This window comes from Phyllostomus discolor, chromosome 12 (assembly GCF_004126475.2).
Source record: "Phyllostomus discolor isolate MPI-MPIP mPhyDis1 chromosome 12, mPhyDis1.pri.v3, whole genome shotgun sequence".
NCBI classification, from domain to species: Eukaryota; Metazoa; Chordata; class Mammalia; order Chiroptera; family Phyllostomidae; genus Phyllostomus; species Phyllostomus discolor.
This window is the reverse complement of record NC_040914.2, coordinates 1,212,344-1,236,165: the sequence shown is the minus strand read 5'-3', so window position 1 is coordinate 1,236,165 and position 23,822 is coordinate 1,212,344. Positions and strand designations below refer to the sequence as shown.

Below are 23,822 nucleotides of genomic sequence, written 5' to 3'. Positions count from 1 at the left end.
TTACAAAAATAAGCAACTAAACTGAGAACAAAAAATAAGTCATAAGCTCTAGGAAACCAGAGACTGATCATAAGAGGTGAAGGAAACTCCTAAGATGATCATGGGCTGCCTGTTTACTTCTTGTCTTTCAATCCCATAGTGAACCTCCTACATGCTTCTTTCTAAGGTTGGAACTGGTACTCCGCAAAAAGGGCTTAGGGCTGACTGACGGGAATCAGCTTGTGTTCTGGCGGCTGCTCTTTTGTGTGCTCGGACTACATTTCCCATAGGATCTGCGGCTCGAAGGTACTTCTGCCGTGAACTGGGCGCCTGTCCTTTCCATACCAGCGATAACCAGGCTGCTGCTAGGGACAAGTAAGACAGGCAACTCCCTCGGCACACCCGCTCCATCTCTGTAGGGGTCCTTGCTGTCGGATTTGGTGTGGAGGAGGGGTAGACAGCTCAAACACAGTTTCCGCTCTGAGAGGAATGGCGGGGCGGGATTAGGGAGGGGGGCGGTGCTGTGGTCCGCCTCTGGACTACATTTCCCAGAGGACTCCGCAGGCAGGCACTACTTCGGCGGGCTTTCAACAGCCTCTCTACAGAGTGGCGTGCTGGTTGGTTCCGAGGTCTAACCTCCTCCGGAGACTTTGGATCCCGGTGCAACTTGGCCAGTTTGCACTAGACCGGAACTAGGGGAGGACTAGGGTGAGGAGTCGGGGACCCAGCCTTTAGGGTCTGGAGCTGGCTGATGGGCCGGTTCTTTCGTGCCCGAAGGGAGCTGACGAGAGGAGATCGTTTGTGTGTGAGAGATTGAGATTGTTACTGTCCTCGTGGTATGTGATTGTGACTGTATGTGGTGAAAACATACAGTCTCTGGGTGATGGAATGGAGTGCTCGTGGCTGTGTATTCCCACATTGGGAATGTGATAGTGGCTGCATGACTGCGCCATTGTGCACGGGGATGTAGAGGGACGGTGATCGTGCTGTTGGGACTGTGTATCCCTGTGTTGGGTGTGTGATTGTGCAGCGCACCGTGTGTGTGGGAGTCGGAAGTCTGTGACTGTGTGGTATTAGGCGCCTGTAACTATGCAGGTGCAAATAGTGTGACCCCTTGTGTGTATATTTGTGTGAGATTGTGATTGGCAGTGGGGCAATGGGTAGGTGGATGTGGGGAAGCCTTTGGTAGTGGGATTGGGATTTTGTGAGTCCCCTACGTGCTCATATGGGATTCTAAGTAACCAGGAAACTAGGTACAACACTATGAACCTATGGTACACATATGGTACACACATGGGAGATGAAGGGTTGGGACCGTGTGAGAGTGACTTCACCACTTTCTTTACCTAGGAGACTGCCTCATCCTGTATGTATATTGGGTTGTACTCTTCAGTGTTCCCTGATCTTCCTCTGTATGTATGTGTGGGTAGAAGAGGGGCTAGAGGAAGTGTGGATTGAAAAGCCAAGTGTCTCATCAATTTTTTCTTTCCACAGTTCTGTCACTAAGAGGAAGAAGACAGAATGGTTATTCAACATTCAAAGACCAAGATCAAGGTGCTTTGGGGTTTTTCTTTCTTCCCTGAGATCTTTCTTGCTTTTCAGGGGGTAATTTTTTTTCTCTTCTGGCAATTCCCAGTAATCAAAGACCAATTAGTAGACCTTGTCCATACTACTTCCCATTTCAATACATAATGGGGGTTTTTGGGATTAGAACCAAAGCCCAGTTTCCTATCTATCCCTTTCATCTTAGTTTTATTGTGACAGTTTCTTTTGTGTGCCATATCTCTAAGAGGCAAATATAAAAGCCTTATCATAATAACTGAATTGTTGAAAATAAGATTAGTGCATATGTAACATCACACATCACAGTCCTGTTATTGAAAGCCATGGAACTTATAAGATGGTGTTGGTTAGTCTCAGTTCAAGTAGGTGACAGGATCTTTCACTTTGCCATTATTTTTGCAGTATGAGTGAGATTAGGGGCTTGATCAAAGAGTTCTTTACCAATAGCACCAAGGATTTGCCAGGTAATCTGTGAGTTAGCCCTGAATCAATTTTCAGGTCTATTTGGGATTAAATACTCAAATGGTCCTCTTGGGGTTCTCAGCCTGGAATTCTTGGACTCCATCATTGGATTTCTAAAGGGAAGGAAGATTGTAATGATATTCATTAAGGGTTATAAAAAAGGTAGAACCATGGATAGAGACTATAACATGTTGGGACAGACTTAGATAATAGTATCTAAAATTAGTTTTCATAAGTAGGAAAGTTTTAAGTAAACCCCACTATAAGATGGCATTTTATACAGCTAATTAAAACTATGTTTGAGATATAGCGTATGCATTTTTATTATGACTAACATTAAGCAACAGTAAAATAAATAGAAATAGTCAAGGAATTGTTATTTAAATTTACCTTCCTTATTTTTTTTTAGGAAGAGAAGTATTTGTAAAAGGGCCAAGGGGATTTGAGGTCTTCAGAATGACATAGCTTTGGAGCACAATTTGCAGCTCAGTAAATTGCAAAGCAATTCTTACATAGAGTTAAGCTCTTCAGGCACTCCTTTGGGATTCACATGACAAAAAGATGTCATAAAAGGCAGATTATGAACACTCAATGAGCAACACTAGGCTTCTTTCCTTCTCTTGTATCACATCCTTGAAAAAATCCCTCTGAACAGAATTTAGTCTTTTGTCCTCCGCCTAGCAGATGATGACTACATCCATGAATAGTTCCCTCCTCTGAGATGGCAAAAATTTTCTTCTCCAGGGGCCTGTGCTTCCATGTTGCCCTGGTGCGGGTGGAAATAGGGAAGGAGCAATGAGAGGGAAGATAAGGTAATCAAAATGTTGTAAGTAGACAGCATGTACACAGGCAATATTTGACATTCTAAACTTCACACAGTAATCAATTAGGTTATAAAAATCTATAGTTTGAGTTGTAGCTAGGCTTATATTATTATTGGAAACAAGGGTAGTTCCAGATAGTAGAGAGAAAGGTGATAAGCCTATGCCCAGGTGAGTGAGGGGAACTCAGAATTTGGAAGCCTTGCATGTGAAAGTTCATCTAGTTTATGTCTATGCCACAGTCTTCTTTCATTTGATCTGTTGCAGTAGACTATTAACTGATTTCCCTACTTCCTTCATGGCCTGCCTTCTTTTTTAACAGAGCAGCCAGGGTGATTTTTCCAAAATGTAAGTTAGATTATGTTATTTCTTTTTTTTTTTGCTTTTTTAAAATATATTTTATTGATTATGCTATTACAGTTGTCCCATTTCCCCCCTTCACTCCCCTCCACCCTGTACTCCCTCTCCCACCCACTTCCCCCGCTTAGTTCATGTCCATGTGTCATACTTAGAAGTTTTTTAGCTTCTACATTTCTCATACTATTCTTACCCTCCCCCTGTCTATTTTCTACCTACAATCTATGCCACTTATTCTCTGTACCTTTTCCCCCTCTCCCCTCCTTTCACTCCCCAGTTGCTAACCCAACATGTGATTTCCATTTCTGTGGTTCTGTTCCTGTTCTAGTTGTTTGCTTAGTTTCTTTTGGTTTTGCTTTAGGTGTGGTTGTTAATAGTTGTGAGTTTGCTATCATTTTACTATACATTTTTTTATCTTCTTTTTCTTAGATAAGTCCCTTTAATATTTCATAAAATAAGGGCTTGGCGATGATGAACTCCTTTAACTTGACCTTATCTGAGAAGCACTTTATCTGCCCTTCCATTCTAAATGAAAGCTTTGCTGGATAGAGTAATCTGGGATATAGGTCCTTGTCTTTCATGACTTGGAATACTTCTTTCCAGCCCTTCTTGCCTGTAAGGTTTCTTTTGAGAAATCAGCTGACAGTCTGATGGGAACTCCTTCGTAGGTAACTGTCCCCTTATCTTTTGCTGCTTCTAGGATTCTCTCCTTCATTTTAATCTTGGGTAATGTAATTATGATGTGTCTTGGTGTGTGTCTTCTTGGGTCCAACTTCTTTGGGACTCTCTGAGCTTCCTGGAAGTCTGTTTCCTTTGCCAGAATAGGGAAGTTCTCCTTTATTATTTGTTCAAATACGTTTTCAATCTGTTGCTCTACCTCTTCCCCTTCTGGTACCCCTATAATTTGGATGTTGGAACGTTTAAAGATGTCCTGGAGGTTCCTAAGCTTCTCCTCGTTTTTTTGAATTCTTATTTCTCCATTCTTTCCTGTTTGGTTGTTTCTTTCTTCCTTCTGGTCCACTCTATTGTTTTGAGTCCCAGTTTCCTTCCCATCACTATTGTTTCCTTGTGCATTTTCCTTCATTTCTTTTATGGTAACCTGCATTTGTTCATCTAATTTGTGCCCAAAATCAATCAGTTCTGTGAGCTTCCTGATCACCAGTGTTTTGAACTGTGTATCTGATAGGCTGGCTATCTCTTAGTCGCTCAAAAGGATGAGTTCTGGGGCAGTGATTTGTTCTTCTGTTTGAGCCATCTCTCTCTCTCTCTCTCTTTTTTGGTCTGGTCGCTCCTGTTATGGTGAGGGGCAGAGCCTTAGGTGTTCACCAGGGCTGGGCACCCTAGTCGCTAGATTGTGACGTTGTATGTGAGGGCAGGGTGGAGAGGGAACAATGGTGGTAGCTCTGTTCTCCGTGGGACCTCAGTCCCTTCCCTGGGATCCTGGGTTGCGCGCTCTGCCCTGCTCCACAATTGCCGCTTCACTGGGTCTGCCAGCTGCCGCTTGCATACTCAGGGTCCACCCGCTGCGATCTTGTGTGCCCCAGATGCCTCATGCGCCCAATTCTCCCAGTTCTCCATGCCGCGCCCCATGCCCGGCTGCTCACCTCTGCCCCTCCTACCTGTCTGGATGAATGGGTCTATTTCAACTTTTTGGCTGTCTGGTTTTCTGTCAGTTCTGGGTGTTATTCTGCCTCTAAATTGTTGTTGTTGTTCCAATCTTAATTGTGCGTGGAGGTACGGTGCATCCACCTATGCCTCCATCTTGGCTGGAAGTAGATTATGTTATGTCTTGACTTAAAACTTTCTGTGTCTTTCCATCTTACTCAGAATAAAGAGCAAAGTTTCTATAGTGGTTTAACATACCCATATGTAATCTGTCTCTGTTACCTCCCTGACTTATCTTCTATAATATTTTTGACATTCAGTTCTGTCCCCTGTGCATTTGAGCTTGCTGATTGCCCTGCTAGGAATTTTCTTATTCCTGATACCTGCATCATTTACTCTTTAACTTCTTCAAGACTTCCCTCATCTGTCTCCAAATTGGAAAAACATTCCTTGACTACCCTACATAGAATAGCATCTCAACCAACACACTTTCTATTTTCCCTGTTCTATTTTACTTTTGTCCATAGCTATTATTATTATTATTATTACTATGGACATATAATTAACATATAACATTAGTTTCAACATTTGTATATATTGTGAAATGGTCACCTCAATGAATCTAGTTACTATCTATCACTACAGATAGCTTCGATTTTTTTCATGTGATAAGAACTTTTAAGATCTCTTGGCAACTTTCAAATATACAGTATTATTAACTAAGTCACTGTGCTTTATATTACATCCCTAGGACTTATTTATTTTATAACAGAAGTTTGTACTTTTTGACCACCTTCACTCATTTTGTCCACTTTCCACCCTCTTAACCTTTGGCAGTCACCAATCTGTTCTCTGTATTTATGCATTTTTTTGTTTTGTTTCTTTAAATTCCACATGTAAGTGAGATTGTATGGTGTTTGTTTTTCTTTGTCTGACTTATTTCACTTAGCATAATGTGTTCAAGTTCCATCCATGTTCTTGCAAATGTCAGGATTTCCTTCTTTTATACGTATTCATTCACTGATGGACACTTAAGTTGTTTCCATGTCTTGGCTATCGGAAATAATGCAGCAGTGAACATGGGATGCAGATATCTTTTCAAGTTAGTGTTTTTGATTTTTTCAAATACGCAGAGGTGGAATTTCTAGATCATATGGTAGTTCTATTTTGAATTTTTTGAGAAACTTTGTATTGTTTTCCATTGTGGCTGTACCAATTTACATTCTCATCAATAGTGCACAAGTGTTCCCATTTTCCACATCATTGCCAACACTCATTTTTTTAAAAAATATTTTATTTATTTACTTTTAGAGAGGGGGAAGGGAGGGAGAAAGAGAGGGCGAGAAACATCAATGTGCGAGAGATACTTGATCGGTGGCCTCTCGCACACCCCACACCAGGGACCTTGCCCGTAACCCAGGCATGTGCCCTGACTGGGGAATCAAATTGGCTACCCTTTGGATCGCAGGCTGGCACTCAGTCCACTGAGCCACACCAGCCAGGGCAACACTCGTTATTTTTGATAATAGCCATTCTAATATATGAGGTGATATCTCATTTTGGTTTTGATTTGCATACCATATATATTTGTATCCACCATCTACAACTAAGTCTTAAGTATATCTCTGGTGAGGGAGTTGACAAGGAATTTAGTATTATTACTGTAGCTGTAGCAGACTAGACTAAGCCATGCTATTTTAATTTAAATGTCAGTATCTTAACATGCAAAGTTTATTTCTCATTCATACTACCTACCCATCATGGGCTTTATACAAGAGTGTAGCTAAATTCTTGTCTGGTTTCCTATCCATTGGGTTGGCTAAAAAGTCTGTTTAGTTTTTTTCCATAAAATTTTAAAGACACATTTTTCACTTTCATCAATAATGTTACTGATTTGGATATTTTGAGTATGTTGGCTATCTCCCGTGTGGTGTGATATTGATTGTTCTCAATTAATGTCTTGATTGGATTGATATCAACTTCAACTGGTCTACCTGGCCATGGAATATTGTCCAGTGAGAAATCACCAGCATGAAACTTTGCAAACCACTTTTGACATGTTCAATCAGTTACACCACCTTCTCCATACACTGCACAAATCTTTTTTTTGTGTTTCAGTTGCATTTCACCTTTCTTGAAATAATAAAGCATAATATAGTGAAAATGTGCATTTTCTTCCATCTTCAACATTTAAATGGCTACATAAAAAATTCACCAATTTTGATATTTTTTAAGAATGCATGCTAATATGACAGCTGTCACAATACAATCTAACAAAATTGTTTTGAATAAAGTAAAAGACAATGAAGTGCTAGTAGAGCCATCTTACAGAAAAAAACAAACAGACTTCTCAGCTAACCCAATAGTTTGTGGGGGCGGGTATCAAGGCCTTCTGGTCTCTGGCATGCCTGTCTTAGATTTGGTGGTCCATAATGCAGTCAGAAGTCAAGAGATTTTTACATCTGGAGCCTGGTGTATACTGGAAGCCTCTGAAGGTCTTTGTCTAAGTATGGAACATGTGCAAGTATATTGGGTTTCCAGCTTGAGGACTCCATCTTTGACTTAAGCTGTGACTTGGGTTACCTGGCTTGAGGAAAACTGGCCATACCTACAAAGGGGGAACTATGGAGCCATGTTATTATACCCACCTGAGGTTGAGGCCAATATCTTCAGATTTGTGTAATGGTCTGCCTGAATCCGTCCTGCAGAGGTACCTGGGCCCCTCTAGTACTGGAGCATATCTGCCCTGAATCTATCCTGATGTTCTTGGGTTTCACAAGCTTAGGGAAGTGCTGGGATTTGTATACATCCCTTTTAGTTTCCATCAGAGAGAGTGTATGTATGTGCCTGGGAGGAGTAGGGGTAGGCAGCACAGTAAGTAAATTGAAAGAGGAGTTATTTTGGGCATATCTGGGAGTTATTTTTTTCTTACTCCAGCTGCTTTCTTGGGATGTTGTACTTTTCCAAAAGAGGAATTTAGGAATGTACAACTCAGCATAAATATTTTAAAAGGCATACTCTAAGTGAGTTATTTCTTCTCTCCTGAAATATAATGTCTTTTTTAAAAACTAATTTTTATTGAGGTATAATTGACATGTAGTTTCAGGTGTTTAACATAATGATTAGCTATTTTGATATATGATGATCACCACAATAACTAGTTAATATCTGTCACCATACATAGATACAAGTTTTTTTCTTGTGATGAAAACTTTTAGGATCTACTTATACTCTTAGCAACTTTCATATATGTAATATAGTACTTTTTAAAATCTTCACCCAAGGATATTTTTATTGATTTTTAGAGAGAGAGGAAGGGCGGGAGGGAGAGAGAGATACATCGATGTGAGAGAGAAACATCAATTGGTTGCCTCCCTTTTGCACTCTGACCAAGGATCAAACCCACAAACTTGTTGTATGGGATGATGCTCCAACCAACTGACCCACCTTGTGAGAGGTGCAGCCTTTTTCTTGCCTTTATATTCTTGCCTCCCTTCATGTATACACTGATTCTTTCCGATTCCTGCTTTACTGGATGTTCCTTAGGATTAACTCCCTGAGTTGCCAAATAAACCCAAAACATCGAATTTGTTGTGTAAGCAGAAACTACATCCACTATTACATGTTCAAGTGGGCCCAACTTCTGCAACAACTCATTTCTAAAAAACAGACATCTTGATCTTCAGCATGTCATCTACAGCACCAGTGGAATTCTCAAATGCTGATAAATACTCATGAATTTCTGCTGGATTGTCTCCAATGATTTCTTTTTCTGTCTTTATGATTAAAGTGGTACCAGTATTGTTGGTGAAGTCTCTCTTCTGATTACAGACTGCCGACTTCTTGTATTCTCATTTGGGGAAGGCCTCCTTTAACTTCAACAGTACAATATAGTTTTATCATTTCAGTGGTTGGTGACTTTCAGGGATGTGGCTATAGACTTCTCACAGGAGGAGTGGAACTATCTGGACCCTGCTCAGAGAGACTTGTACAGAGAGGTGATGATGGAGAACTACAGCAACCTGGTCTTACTAGGTAAGGTTATTTATCCCCAAACATCTTGTGAATTTTGGGTGTATTTTGTGCCTTGCAGTTTAGGATATAGGTAGCTCTTTGTAATCCCTTTATCTTCTCCATTCTTTAGAACTTTATAACTTTCTTTTCATGTAGTTGCCTATCTTCTTGAGAACTAGGTTTGAATTCAGCAACAGCATGGTTATGTCTTATTATCTTTTCTTGTAAACAGGACTCTCTATTTCTAAGCCTGATGTGATTTCCTTATTGGAGCAAGGGAAAGAGCCCTGGATGCAAAGGAACATGGCGGGAGGATGGTGCCCAGGTGAGTAAGGATTTAACTGGGGAAAGGCACTGCAGTTAAGAACCCACCGCCCTGGCTGGTGTGGCTCAGTGGATTGAGTGCCAGCCTGTGAACTGAAAGATTGCTGGTTCAATTCCCAGTCAGGGCACATTGTGGGCCAGGTCCCCAGCTGGGGGCATGCGAGAGGCAATGAGTTGATGTATCTCTTGCACATTGAGGTTTCTCTTCCCTTCTTTCTCTGTCCCTTACATTCCCTCTAAAAAATAAATAATTAAAAAAAGACCCAACCCAACTGGTGGGAAGCAGAATCTTAAAGGTAACGATTGAACAATCTATCCCTCATAGGCCCATCCAAGAGTTGTGAAGAAAAGGTCTAAGATATATGGAGAAGAGTACTCTCTGTGTTCTCTGTGCTCCTCATCTACCTTCATTCTCTGAATATTAAAGCCCTTTTTTGGTCTTGAGGAGATATCCTATTTGCTATAAGTTGGATCTACTTCTTTCCCTTTTATTTTATTATGTATTTTTTAAAAATTATTTTTCAATCACAGTTGATGTACAATATTATATTTCAGGTGTAAAAGATAGTAGTTAGACATTTCTATAACTTTTGAAGTGGTAAGTCTAGTACTCATCTGACATCTTACATAGTTATTATAATATTTTTCAATATATTTTATTGATTATGCTATTACAGTAGTCCCATTTCCCCCCCTTCACTCCCCTCCACTCCCTTTAGTTCGTGTCTTTGGGTTCCTGCATACCCTTTCCGACTCACATTTTCCCCCTTTAGTTCGTGTCTATGGGTGGTACATATAAGTTCTTTGACTTATACATTTCCTATACTATTCTTAACCACCCCCCTGTCTGTTTTCTACCTACCATCTGTGTTACTTATTCTCTGTACCTTTTCCCCCTTTCCTCCCACTCCCCTATTGCTAACCCTCCATGTGATCCCCATTTCTGTGGTTCTGTTCCTGTTCTAGTTGATTGCTTAGTTTGTTTTTGTTTTAGGTGTGGTTATTGATAATTGTGACTTTGCTGTCATTTTACTGTGCATGTTTTTTTTATCTTATTTTTCTTAGGTAAGTCCCTTTAACATTTCATATAGTAAGGGCTTGGTGATGATGAACTCCTTTAACTTGACCTTATCTGGGAAGCACTTTATCTGCCCTTCCATTATAAATGAGAGCTTTGCTGGATAAAGCCATCTTGGATTGTAGGTCCTTGCCTTTCATGACTTCAAATACTTCTTACCAGCCCCTTCTTCCCTGCAAGGTCTCTTTTAAGGAATCAGCTGACAGTCTGATGGGAACTCCTTTGTAGGTAACTGTCTCCTTATCTTTTGCTGCTTCTAGGATTCTCTCCTTCATTTTAATCTTGGGTAATATAATTATGATGTGCCTTGGTGTGTTCCTTCTTGGGTCCAACTTCTTTGGGACTCTTTGAGCTTCCTGGAAGTCTGTTTCCTTTTCCAGCTTAGGGAAGTTCTACTTTATTATTTCTTCAAATATCTTTTCCACTTGTTGTTCTTCTTCTTCCCCTTCTGGTACCCCTATAATTCAGATATTGGATTGTTTAAAGGTGTCCTGGAGATTCCTAGGCCTGTCCTCATTTTTTTGAATTCTTGTTTCTTCCTTTTCTGTTTGGTTGTTTCTTTCTTCCTTCTGGTCCACTCCATTGATTTGATTCCCAGTTTCCTTCCCATCACTATTGGTTCCTTGTACATTTTTCTTTATTTCACTTACTGTAGCCTTCATTTTTTCATCTAATTTGCAATCACATTCAACCAATTCTGTGAGCATCTTGATCACCAGTGCTTTGCACTGTGCATGTGATAGGTTGTCTATCTTTTCGTTGCTTAATTGTATTTGTTCTGAAGCTTTGATCTGTTCTTTCATTTGGGCAATTTTTTTTTCTTGTGGCACCTGTTACATAGTGAGGGGCGGAGCCTTAGGTGTTCACCAGGGCCGGGCAACCCACGTAATGGGTTGTGATGCTGTTTGTGGGGGTGGGGTCCGAGAGGGAACAATGATGCTTGCTCTGCTCTCAGATTTCAGTCCCTTCTGCTGCTTCCCCCAAGCAAACTGGGCCCTTCTGGTACTGATTTCCATGTGGGTGGGCCTGTGTACATTCTAGGACCTTGTGGGTCTCTCTAGTTCACTCTCTTGTGAGGCTGGGAGTCTCTCCCGGCACCTCAACCCCCACCAGTGTTTTCTTTTTTTTTTTTTTAATTATATTTTATTGATTATGCTATTACAGTTGTCCTCATTTTTCCCCCTTTGTCCTGCTCCACTGAGCAACCCCCATTCCCTCAGACAATGCCCCTGACATTGTTCATGTCCACAGGTCCTTCATAATAAGTTCTTTGGCTTCTCCATTTCCTATACTGTACTTTACATCCCAATGGATATTCTGTAACCCCCTATTTGTACTTCTTAATACCCTCACCCCTTCACTCATTCCCCCACACTCTCCTCCCATCTGGCAACCATCAAAAGGCTCTCCATAACCATGATTCTGTCTCTGTTCTTCTTGTTTGCATAGTTTATTTTTTAGATGCAATTGTCAATAGATATGTATTTATTGCCATTTTATTGTTAATAGTTTTGATCTTCTTTTTCTTAAATAAGTACCTTTAGTATTTCATATGATAATGGTTTGGTGGTAATGAACTCCTTTAATTTTTCTCTTGTCTGAAAAGCTCTTTCCCTGCCCTCTGTTTATAAATGATGGCTTTGCTGGGTGGAGCAATCTTGGCTGTAGATCTCTGCTTTTCATGACGTTGAATATTTCTTGCCAATGCCTTCTAGCCAGTACAGTTTCTTGTGGGTAATCAGCTGACAATCTTATGGGAACTCCCCTGAAAGTAACTAACTTCTTTTGTTGTTTTTAAGATTCCCTCTTTATCCCTGGCTGGTGTGGCTCAGTGGATTGAGCACCTGCCTGCAAACCAAAGGGTCACCACTTCTATTCCCAGTCAAGACACATGCCTGGGTTGTAGGCCAGGTCCCCAGTAGGTGAGCACATGAGAGGAAACCACATATTGATATTTCAGTCCCTCTCTTTCTCTCTTCCTTACCCTCTCCAAAAAAATTAAATTAAAAAATACTCCCTCTTTAACTTTGGCATTTTAATTATGATATGTCTTAGAATGGGCTTCTTTGCATTCATCTTGCTTGGGACTCTCTCTGCTTCCTGGACTTGCATGTCTATTTCCTTCACCAAATTTGGGAAAGTTTCTTTCATTATTTTTTCAAATAGATTTCCAGTATTTTGCTTTTTCTCTTCTCCTTGTGACACCCCTATGATGTGAATGTTGGACTTCTTGATGTTGTTGCAGGAGCTGGTTATATTATCCTAATTTTTTTATTCATTTTTCTTCTTGTTTATTCTTTTTTTAATATATTTTATTGATTATGCTATTACTGTTGTCCTATTCCCCCACTTCACTCCCCTCCACCCTGCACACACTCTCCCACCCACATTCCCCCCCTTTAGTTCATGTCCATGTGTCGTAAGTTCTTTAGCTTCTACATTTCCCATACTACTCTTACCCTCCCCCTATTTTCTACCTACCATCTATGCTACTCATTCTCCGTACCTTTTCCCCCTTTCTCCTCCTCCCATTCCCCTGTTGCTAACCCTCCATGTGATCTCCATTGCTGTGGTTCTGTTCCTGTTCTAGTTGTTTGCTTAGTTTCTTTTGCTTTTTGTTTTAGGTGTGGTTGTTAATTATTGTGACTTTGCTGCCATTTTACTATACATATTTTTAATCTTCTTTTTCTTAGATAAGTCCCTTTAACATTTCATAAAATAAGGGCTTGGTGATGATGAACTCCTTTAACTTGACTTATCTGCAAAGCACTTTATGTGCCCTTCCATTCTAAATGAAAGCTTTGCTGGATAGAGCAATCTTGGATGTAGGTCCTTGTCTTTCATGACTTGGAGCACTTCTTCCCAGCCCCTTCTTGCCTGCAAGGTTTCTTTTGAGAAATCAGCTGACAGTCTGATGGGAACTCCTTTGTAGGTTACTGTCTCCTAATCTCTTTTTTTTTTTTTATTTCAATCATTGTTCAAGTACAGTTTTCTCCCCCCTACTCCCGTTCCAGCCCATCCACCCAACCCTCCCCCCTTCCCCCCATTACCCCCCACCCCTAGTTTTTGTCCATGTGTCCTCCAAATTTGTTCCTGTAATCCCTACCCATTCCCCCCTGAAATTCCCTCTTCTCTCCCCTCTGGCCACTGTCAGACTATCCCCTATTTCAGTGTCTTTGGTTATATTTTGCTAGTTTTTTGTTTTGTTTTGTTTTGTTGTTTAGATTCCTGTTAAAGGTGATATCATGTGGTATTTGTCTTTCACTGCCTGGCTTGTTTCACTTAGCATAATGCTTTCCAGCTCCATCCATGCTGTTGCAAAGGGTAGGAGCTCCTTCTTTCTTTCTGCTGCATAGAATTCCATTGTGTAAATGTACCATAGTTTTTTGATCCATTCATTTACTGATGGGCATCTAGGTTGCTTCCAGCACCTAGCTATTGTAAATTGTGCTGCTATGAACATCGGGGTGCAAAGGTTCTTTTGTATTGGTGTTTTAGTGTTCTTAGGATAGAGTCCCAGCAATGGAATTGCTGGGTCAAAAGGCAGATCCAGTTTTAGTTTTCTGAGGAAGTTCCAAACTGCTTTCCATAATGGTTGTACCAGTCTGCAGTCCCACCAACAGTGCACTAGGGACCCCCTTTCTCCACATCCTCTCCAACACTCATTGTTTGTTGCTTTGTTTATGATGGCCATTCTGACTGGTGTGAAGTGGTATCTCATTGTGGTTTTAATCTGCATCTCTCTGATGGCTAGCGATATTGAGCATCGCTTCATGTGTCTTTGGATTTTCTGTATGTCCTCCTTGGAGAAGTGTCTGTTCAAGTCCTTTGCCCATTTTTTAATTGGGTTACTTGTCTTCTTAGAGTGGAGTCGTGTAAGTTCTTTATATATTTTGGAGATTAAACCCTTGTCTGAGGTATCATTAGCAAATATGTTTTCCCATACAGTTGGTTCTCTTTTTATTTTGATACTGTTTTCCTTAGCTGTGCAAAAGCTTTTAATTTTGATGAGGTCCCATTTGTTTATTCTTTCCTTTATGTCCCTTGCTCTAGGAGACCCCACAGGTGTTTTCAATCGGTATTTTGGCTTTATTTCCCTGTGTTGGAGTCCTGGGTTGCACAGTCTGTCTCTCTCTCCAGTTCTACCTGATTTAACTGTGCGCAAATGTAGGACAGCCTGGTCCGCCAGCTACCTTGTGTGAGATATGTGTCCACAATCCACTGCCTCACTGGGTCTGCTCTTTGCCACCCCGTGCCCGGGATCTGCCTGCTGCCATCTTGTGTGCCCGGGGTCTGCCAGCCGCTCCCTGTGTGACTGAGGTCCGCCAGCCACTGGTTTTTTTTTGGGGGGGGCTGCAACCTCTCTCCACCCAGCTGCCCGATTCTGCGCCTCTTACCAGTCTGGATGAATGTGTCTATTTTAACTCCTTGGTTGTTGGACTTCCATACAATTCAGTTTTCTGTCAGCAGTGGTTGTTTTTTTGTTTCTAAATTTTTGTTGTCCTTATTTTGGTTGTGTGAGGAGGCACAATGTGTCTACCTATGTCTCCATCTTGGCCGGAAGTCCATAGTTATTATAATACTATTGGCTATATCCCTGTAATGTCCTTCACACCCCAGTGAGTGTGTTTTTAAAATATATTTTATTGATTATGCTATTATAGTTGTCCCATTTTCCCTGCTTTATTCCCCTCCGCCCTGCACACTCCGTCCCACCTACATTCCCCACCTTTAGTTCGTGTCCATGGGTCATACATATGTTTTTTGGCTTCTACATGTCCTATACTATTGTTAACCTCCCCCTGTCTATTTTTTACCTACCACCTATGGTACTTATTCTCTGTACCTTTTCCCCATCTCTCCTCCTCCCACTCCCCTGCTGATAACCCTCTATGTGATCTCCATTTCTGTGATCCTGTTCCTGTTCTAGTTGTTTGCTTAGTGCTTTTGATTTTGTTTTTGTTTTAGGTTTGGTTGTTAATAAGTGTGAGTTTGTTGTCATTTTACTGTTCATATATTTGATCTTTTTCTTAGATGAGTTCCTTTAACATTTCATATATAAGGCCCTGGTGATGATGAACTCCTTTAACTTGACCTTATCTGAGAAGCACTTTATCTGCCCTTCCATTCTAAATGATAGGTTTGCTGGATACAGTAATCTTGGGTGTAGGATCTTGCCTTTCATGACTTGGAATACTTCTTTCCAGCCCCTTCTTGCCTACAAGGTTTCTTTTTAGAAATCAGCTGATAGTCTTATGGGAACTCCTTTGTAGGTAAGTGTCTCCTTTTCTCTTGCTGCTTTTAAGATTCTCTCCTTATCTTTAGTCTTGGGTAATTATGATGTGCCTTGGTGTGTTCCTTCTTGGGTCCAACTTCTTTGGGACTTTCTGAGCTTCCTGGACTTCCTGGAAGTCTATTTCCTAAGCCAGATTGGAGAAGTTCTTATTTGTTATTTGTTCAAATAAGCTTTCAATTTCTTGCTCTTGTTCTTCTCTTTCTGGCACCTCTGTGATTCAGATGTTGGAATGTTTAAGGATGTCCTGGAGGTTCCTAAGCCTCTTGTTACTTTTTTGAATTCTTGTTTCTTCATTCTGTTCTGGTTGAATGTTTCTTTTTCCTGCTGGTCCACACCATTGATTTTAGTCTTGGTTTCCTTCCCTTCACTGTTGGTTCCCTGTACATTTTCCTTTATTTCATTTTGCATAGTCTTCATTTTTTCCTCTATTTTGCAACCATACTCAATCAGTTCTGTGAGCATCCTGATTACCAGTGTTTTGAACTGTGCATTTCATAGCTTAGCTATCTCTTTGTCACTGGTGGTGCTTTTTTTGGAGCTTTGATCTGTTCTTTCATTTGGGCTGTTTTTTTTTGTCTTGGTTCACCTGTTATGTAGTAAGGAGTGGAGCCTTGGGTTTTTACCAGGGTTTGGCAACCCACCTTGCTGCATTGTGATGCTGTATGTGGGGGAGGGGTCTGAGAGGGAATAATGCTACTTGCTCTGTTCTGTGGTGGTTTTTAGTCACTTCCCTTGCTCCCACAATTAAATTGGGTTCTTCTGGTGCTGATTCCTGGGTAGGTGAGTTTGTGTATGTTCTAGGACTCTGTGGGTTTGTTTATCCAGTGAACTCTCACTAGGCTGTGGGTTTGTTTATCCAGTGAACTCTCACTAGGCTGTGAGTTTCTCCCACTGCCACTTCAACCCCCACAGGTGTTTTCAGTCAGAGGCTTTGAGATTTTATTTCCCTGTGCTGGAACCCTGGGTTGTGCCATCTGTCTCGCTCTCAGTCCCAGTTGTTCCTCCTGGTTTATCTGCACGCAAATGTGGGACCACCACGTCTGCCAGCCTCAGCCTTGTCCTGGTCCACCAGCTGCTGCCTTGCCATGAGTCCTCTCTGCCCGGCTGCCCATCTCTGCCCCTCCTACCGGTCTGGACGATTGTTTCTTCTTTAACTCCTTGGTTATTGGACTTCCATATGGTTCGATTTTCTGTCAGTTCTGGTTGTTTGTTTTTTAAAGATTTATTTATTTTTAGAGAGAGGGAAAGGGAGGGAGAAGTAGAGGGAGAGAAACATCAATGTGTGGCTGCCTTCTGCACATCCCCCATTGGGCACCTGGCCCGCAACCCAGGCATGTGCCCTGACTGGGAATCAAACCAGCGACCCTTTGGTTGGCAAGCCTGTGCTCAGTCCACTGAGCTACACCAGCCAGGGATGTTTTGGTTTTTTTTTGTTCTTCAAATTCTTTTTTTTTTTAAATTTTACTTGTTGTTCAAGTACAGTTTTCTATTTTTTATTCCCATCCCAACCCACTCCCCTCAGTGCCCCCCATGTTTTTTGTTTTCAAATTTGTTGTTCTTCTTTTGGTTGTGCAAGGAGGTACAGTGTGTCTACCTATGCCTCCATCTTGACTGGAAGTCCCTGTGAGTGTTTTTATAACTGGCAATTTGAATATCATAATTTCTTCCACCTTTTTACTCACTCTCATAATCCCCCTCTATTTGGCATTCATCAAAATATTCTCTTTATCTATGAGTTTGTTTCTGTCTTGTTTGCTTATTTTGTGTTTAGATTCCACCCAGAAATGAAATCATATGGTTTTTGTCTTTATCAGATTTATTTTACTTAGTATAATACCTTCTAGGTCCATCCATGCTGTTGCAGATGGCAAGATTTCATTCTTTTTGGGGGTTAGTAATATTGTATATGTGTACCACCTCCTCTTAATCCATTTGTCTATCGATGGACGCTTGGATATTGTAAATACTACTGTAGTGAGCATATGGTTCAAATGTCTTTTCAAATTAGTGTTTGGGTTTCTTCCGATAAATATCCAGAAGTTAAATTGCTGGGCTCTTATTTGCCTCTTATTATAGTCTTTGTTTTAAAGCCTATTTTTGTCTGATAAAAGTATCGCTACTCAGCTTTTTTTATTCCTATTTTTATGAAATATTTTTTCATCTCTTTAGTTGCAGTTTTTGTGTGTCTTGGTCTGAAGTAGGTCTTTTGTTGGCAGCATACTCGTATATGTGTATCTTATTTTCTTAACCATTCAGCCACTCTCTGTATTTTGACTGAAACATTTAATCCATTTACATTTAAAGTAATTATTGATAGGTATGTAGTTATTGCCATTTTATTATTCATCTTTTAAATTTTTTCTCCTTTTAAAACAAGTCCCTTTAACATTTCTTATAATACTGGTTTTGTGGGGATGAATTTTTTTTTTAGCTTTTTCTTGTCTGGGAAGCTCTTTATCTGTCCTTTGATTCTAAATTATAGCCATCAGGATTAGAGTAATCTTGGTTGCAGATCCCTGATTTCATTACTTTGAATATTTTATGCCAATTCCTTCTAACTTGCAAAATTTATGTAGAAAAATCAACTAGCAGTCTTATGGCAGCTCCGTTATCTCCGGAGTAGATAACGGCTTTTCTCTTGCAGCTTTTAAGATTCTCTATCTTTACTTGAACAATGATTAAAATAAAAATAAATAAATAAATACAAAAGAAAGAAACCAAAAATAATTAAACAGAATAAAATAAAATAGAACAGAACAGAATAAAATAGTATAGAAAATAGCCCAAGGCATCACAGGTAGGAAAAGTATTATTTTTGAGACTTTTAAACACACATGTACATGAATATGTGTGAACTAATTTTGATGTTCAAGTACATCCTCTCTCTGGACTGTGGCTTAAATAAATATATAAAATAAAATATAAACTATGCTGAAATCAAAAGCAATAGCAATCTGATTCTAAAAGCTCTGAACATTATAGCTTAACTTTAAAAAGCTATGTATAGTGACTATGATAGGTTGAACAATACATGTTGGCCCACAGCTAAATATTCTATTTTGTTTCTATTTTTAATTCATGTTAAAAGAAGAAAAACATTGTAAGATCAATCCCCTTCTTTCATATTGACAGAACTCACAACAATAAAAAATAATTGAACACACACACACACAAAAAGATTCTCTATCTTTTACTTTTGTCATTTTAATTATGATGTGTCTTGGTGTGAGCTTCTTTGGGTTCATCTTGTTTGAGACTCTGCCCTTCCTGGGCTTGTATATCTATTTCCTTCTCCATGTTATGGAAGTTTACTGTAATTATTTCTTCAAATATGTTTTCCATTCCTTGCTCTTTCTTTTTTCCTCTGGTACCCCTATGGTGTGAATGTTTGCATACTTGATGTCCCAGAAGCCTTTTAAACTTTACTCATTTTGTTTATTTATTGTTTTGCTTTCTGATTTGGTATTATCTGTTATCTTTATTTTATTTTTTAAATATATTATTGATTATGCTATTACAGTAGTCCCATTTCCCCCCTTCATTTCCCTCCACCCTGCACACACTCTCCCACCCACATTCCCCCCATTTAGTTCATGTCCATGTGTCATAAGTTCTTTAGCTTCTACACGTCCCATACTGTTGTGGAAAATCCACCCACACTTGGGGAGATAATGAAGCACAAACTTTATTACCCAGGGGGGGCTCAGAGGGGAACTCCAAATTCTGAGCTGAAAAAGGCTGGGTTAGGGGTCCTTTTTATATACTAGTTACACAGGCAGAAAGGGAGGGGGGAACCAGCTGCTGAAAGCAAGCATTCAGAAGCAGGAGCAAGGTCAGTGGCCTTGAGATAACCAGCCATTGCCTTGGTTACGACTGGTCAGCTTCTACAGTCCTGTGTGAAATTTTGCAAGTGTTACAGTTACAGAGCATAAGGAACTTTTGGAGTTTTCTTTTCCTGCCACATTTCCCCCCTTTGATGCTGTAAGGTGTTTTATCCCTTTTCGCATCACTAATACCTGGCTATAAGGCTGAGGTCCTTGGGAGGGTTACAACTGCTGATACTGGTGTTGGTACCACTGGAGGGCTAGCACTGTGGCGGCTGCTCTACGAGTCACTGTAGCCCTAGGTGTTGGACCAAGGGCCGGAGGATGCAGGGTCCTATATGTCTGACATCTCCGGGTCTGGTACTTCATGGTCCTGGATGTTACTCCAGTCCGGTATACCTTCCCTCCCCAAGTGCAGAGGGATTGCTGTGACTGAACGCAACCTGAAGGCATGTCAGTGGAGGAGCTGAAAGCTGACCCTGGGAGATAGTAAGAGACCACTTTACCGCTGAGCACAACTCTATGCCCGGGGGTATTACATTTGCAGGCTGGGGCTGAGATAGGGGCCACATTTGTTAAGCAAAGCAAACAACAAATCCAAATACAGAGATCAAACAGAGACAAACTATTTCTAGGGTGACCCGCTTTGCAGGGATTCCATTCCTCAGGGGCCACAGTCACTAGTCCAATTGTTAATGCTCTTGCGAAGGTGCCAATTAAAGTCAGGTACCCTGCAGAACAACGGTCTATTCCTTGGTGTCTTTTTTTACTGGTTGGCGTCCTCCAGTGTCTTAGCGTGGGTTTTTTGGCACAGGCCTAGTTCTCGGGTTTTCGGAATCTGCTGCTGTCTTGGCCCGGCTGTAGTAGATCCAAGGGGTGACTCCTGCAGCAGTAAGTTTGTCCAGGGCAGTCCAGTTTTCTGGTCTGCATACTTGGCGACTTTCCTGCCCTCAACCATATTGTTACAGAACAAAACAAGGGGGGGCCTAGGACGATATACTATTATTGAAAGAAGCCCTCGGGTCCGTTATGTCCGCCGCCCTAGGAAAGACGTCTCTCAATGCCAGAGATTTGTGAAAAGGAAAGGAAATGTTTATTTAATGGTATACAAACTTCAAGTAGTGACCTAATGTCTTTATCAAAAATCCTAAAGTCCCTAAAAACACCCACAAACAGACACAGTCCTTCCTTCCTTCCCCCTTTGCCCAGTCCAGAGTACCATATCTCAGGAAAGGAAATAGAAGTCCATGGCTCAGGCAGTCCTCTGGTTCTTCCCAGTTAGTCCTCCATCTCGACTGGGAGACCTCCCTGGGTTCCTGGCACCCTCAGCTGAGTCGCCGGGATCTCTGCTAAAACCAGGTGGTGGTTCCCCTTCTAAAGCTGTGGGGGTTCCCACTCTGTCCAGGCCGCGTGGTTCTCCCTCTCTCAGGGCTGCGGGAAGGGAGAGTCCCCACTCTGTCCAGGCCGTGTGGTTCTCCCTCTCAGGGATGTGGGAGTCTTCACTCTGCTAAAGCTGTGTGGCTCTCTCTCCAATGGCTGTGATCCTCCCTGCACCTCCACAGCCACATGGTTCTCTCCTCTCAATGGCCGCCAAGTCTGGGTTTTAAATCCCTGCGGCCAATCTTCCTCTGCAGCCTCATTTCCGACTCCTCCCACACTCGGCTTCACATGCCAGAGCTTGTATCCTTCCAGCTTTACTGGGCTGCCATCGTGAGTCTGGGCAGGCGTGGCCCCATGTCCTGGAGTCAATCATCTCCAAGCTCCCACACAGGCGCTGTAACTTGGGAGATCTGCCCCCCAGTTGCCTCTTGGTGGGGAATTTACTTCCATTCTCCTGGCTCAGAGCATGGCCACAGCTATTTAACATACCTAAGTGATCAGCCAAAGGCTATAGATATGTTAAATGACCACACCAGAGCTTAGCTGCAAGGCTGTTGCTATGCAAAACAACTCTCAATGGCCCTGCTCCATTAGTCCCTTCCCCCAACCCATACCCTGGGGGTGGGGTGAAGACATCCTAAAATCTCCTAGACACCTTGAGTTCTGGACCCCATTTCAAATGCCCATTTGGGGTCCCCCCTCTTGGCTGCATCCTGTAACAATATAGCTGCTTCCATCCATGTAGTGGGTGACATCAACATCAGGTTGGGCCAGGGGCTGGTCCTGGAGGTCTGGTCAGTTGGCGTGGACCTCTTCAGTTACTTCTAAGACAGTCATGGTCCAGCTCTCTAAGTTCTGCTGGTAAGTAGGTGGCTGGATTGACTTGTTTCATGGTCTTAACAGGCACCCTCGGGTTTCCTTGGAGGATGCCCTGGTATTGAGTCAGTCTGGGGTTCGACAGCCACTTATGCCCCTTGCAAGAGGGTTATGGCAGCAGTGACTGCCCTCAGACGAGGTGGCCAGCTGGTGGCATCATGGTTCAACTGCTTAGACAGGTGAGCCACCGGGTGTTGCCACGGTCTGACAGGCTGGGTCAGGACCCAAGGGCTACCTTGTCTCTCTTGTGGGTATACAGATTAAAAGGCTGCCTCGGCTTTGACAGTCCAAGGGCAGGAACATTACTGAGGCACCCCTTAATATTTTGGAAGGCTTTCTCTTAATGTCTGGACCCTTCAAAGCCTGGTAGTAGGGCCGAGTTCCACAACTGCAAGGTGCAGGCTGGCTTTTCCTCAGGAGAACGAGCATTTTTCTCAGAAATCAGACAAGGTTCTGGAGGGCATTGGCAACTCTGCCATTTTCTGTCCTCGCCCCTGATCACACTGTGAGTACTTCCAGCAAGCCTGGTTGCTGAGCTCTGCACCTGGTGACATTGCCGGAGCCCTAAGGGAGCTTGCAGGCTACTGGAGCAGACGAACCTGATAGAGCACCATGAAGGGCCATGACAGAGGACTGCGCAGATGGCTGTAGGGGGGCACTTCAGCAGCGTGTGCGTTCCCTCCCGGCACCGTTCCTGGGATGGGGCCACCAGGAGGAGGTCGTCAATGTACTGCAGAATCGTCAGGTCCATCCCCCCCTTAGTGAGGGGTCTCCTGCTAGGGCTTCCCCAAATAGGGTTGGGGAATTCTTCAACCCTGGGGCAGTTTAGTCCAGGTCAACTGAGTCGTGATCGCTGTGTGCGGATTTTTCATTCAAAGGCAAAAATGGGTTGGCTGGAAGGTGCCACAGGAATGCAGGAGAAGGCATCCTTCAGATCAAGGCAGGTAAACCACGTTGCTGTTGGGGGAAGCTGGCTTAGGAGGGTGTATGGGTTTGGGACCACCGGGTGGCAGCTGTTGGCAGCTTTGTAGACAGCCCACAGATCCTGGACAGGCCGGTACCTGCTCCCATGTGGCTGCTATGATGGGTCTGGGCAGGTGTGGCCCCATGTTATGGAGTCAATCTTCTTCAAGCTCCCACTCAGGGGACCTGCCTCCCAGTCACATCCTGGGCAGGGGAGTCTTTCTTTATCTCCCTGGCCCAGAGCATGGCCACAGCCATTTAGCATATCCCAGTGACCAGCCGAAGGCTATAGGCATGTTAAATGACTACACCATGGGTTAGCTGTAAAGCTGTTGCTGTGCAAAACAGCCCCACATATTTTGCTCTGTGTGTCCCTCCCCGACTTGCACCTGTGGGGAAGGGGTGAAGACATCTTAAAATGTCCTGGATACCTTGAGTTATGGACCCTGTCCCAAATGCCCATTTGGGGTCCCCCCCCTTGGCTGCAACTTGTAACGATTTTTCATTTTAGATATATACCCACTTTAAATTCTTTTGAAGGACAATGAACGAAGGTCTCATCTTCTTGTAACTGCTTCTGGCTGGAAATGGACGTTGTTTTACCTACCCGTGGGTCTGGGGTGCCCTGAAAAGGGGTGCAGCATGGAGGGAGTCCTTCCTATAAGGGGAAGGACCTTACAGAATCCCGGTCAGTTGGCTGTTACCAGGAAGTCGCAGGCTCGGTGTTCAAAGGCTGCCATTACTGGACCGTTGGCATCCTGGTTATATTCTGGAGGTGACAGATTTGGAAAGAGTTGGAAGGCACAATTAAATCATAACCATTAAATGACAAAGGCAGGGGCTTAGGTATGGCTTATCTGGAGGAAGGTGTACAAGGCATGCTACACCTATCCAAAGCTCTTGTAGTCCATTATACTTTACTCAGGCTGAAGGGAACATATTATGATTTCCCTCCTTTCAGATAGTTAAACCTTTCCTGTTCAAGCCACTAAGACAGAAAAGGGAAAATCAGTTTTAAAGTGAAGCCCACAGATCGCCCAAATTGCTTACTAACCCAACCACTTAGTTTAGCCAAACCATTGAGCTCCAGGGGCAATGATGAAAAATGGGCTCCTTAAGTGAGGCCTATATTGCAACCAATCACTCAGGTAATGAAGTCATAGGCATACGTCCTATGAAAACAGAAGGACACACAGGTTAATTTATACAATAGTTCCCAAACCAGTCTCTGTGCCCGTGAGACTCTTTTGGGAAGGCATTCAGTTTCGAGGTCTTTCCTG

General features: G+C 42.3%; 1 protein-coding gene across 1 annotated transcript in view; it reads left to right on the top strand.

Moving 5' to 3' along the window:
• The first annotated feature begins 587 nt into the window (after nucleotides 1-587).
• Nucleotides 588-23,822, top strand: part of LOC114511233 (zinc finger protein 850-like) — a 55,728-nt gene continuing 32,493 nt past the window's right edge. Inside the window, exons 1-4 of the mRNA XM_036012874.1 lie at nucleotides 588-815; nucleotides 1,474-1,533; nucleotides 8,696-8,822; nucleotides 9,034-9,126. Of these exons, the coding sequence (XP_035868767.1) occupies nucleotides 1,501-1,533; nucleotides 8,696-8,822; nucleotides 9,034-9,126 (253 nt within the window). The 5' untranslated portion in view covers nucleotides 588-815; nucleotides 1,474-1,500. The remainder of the gene's footprint in view (nucleotides 816-1,473; nucleotides 1,534-8,695; nucleotides 8,823-9,033; nucleotides 9,127-23,822) is intronic.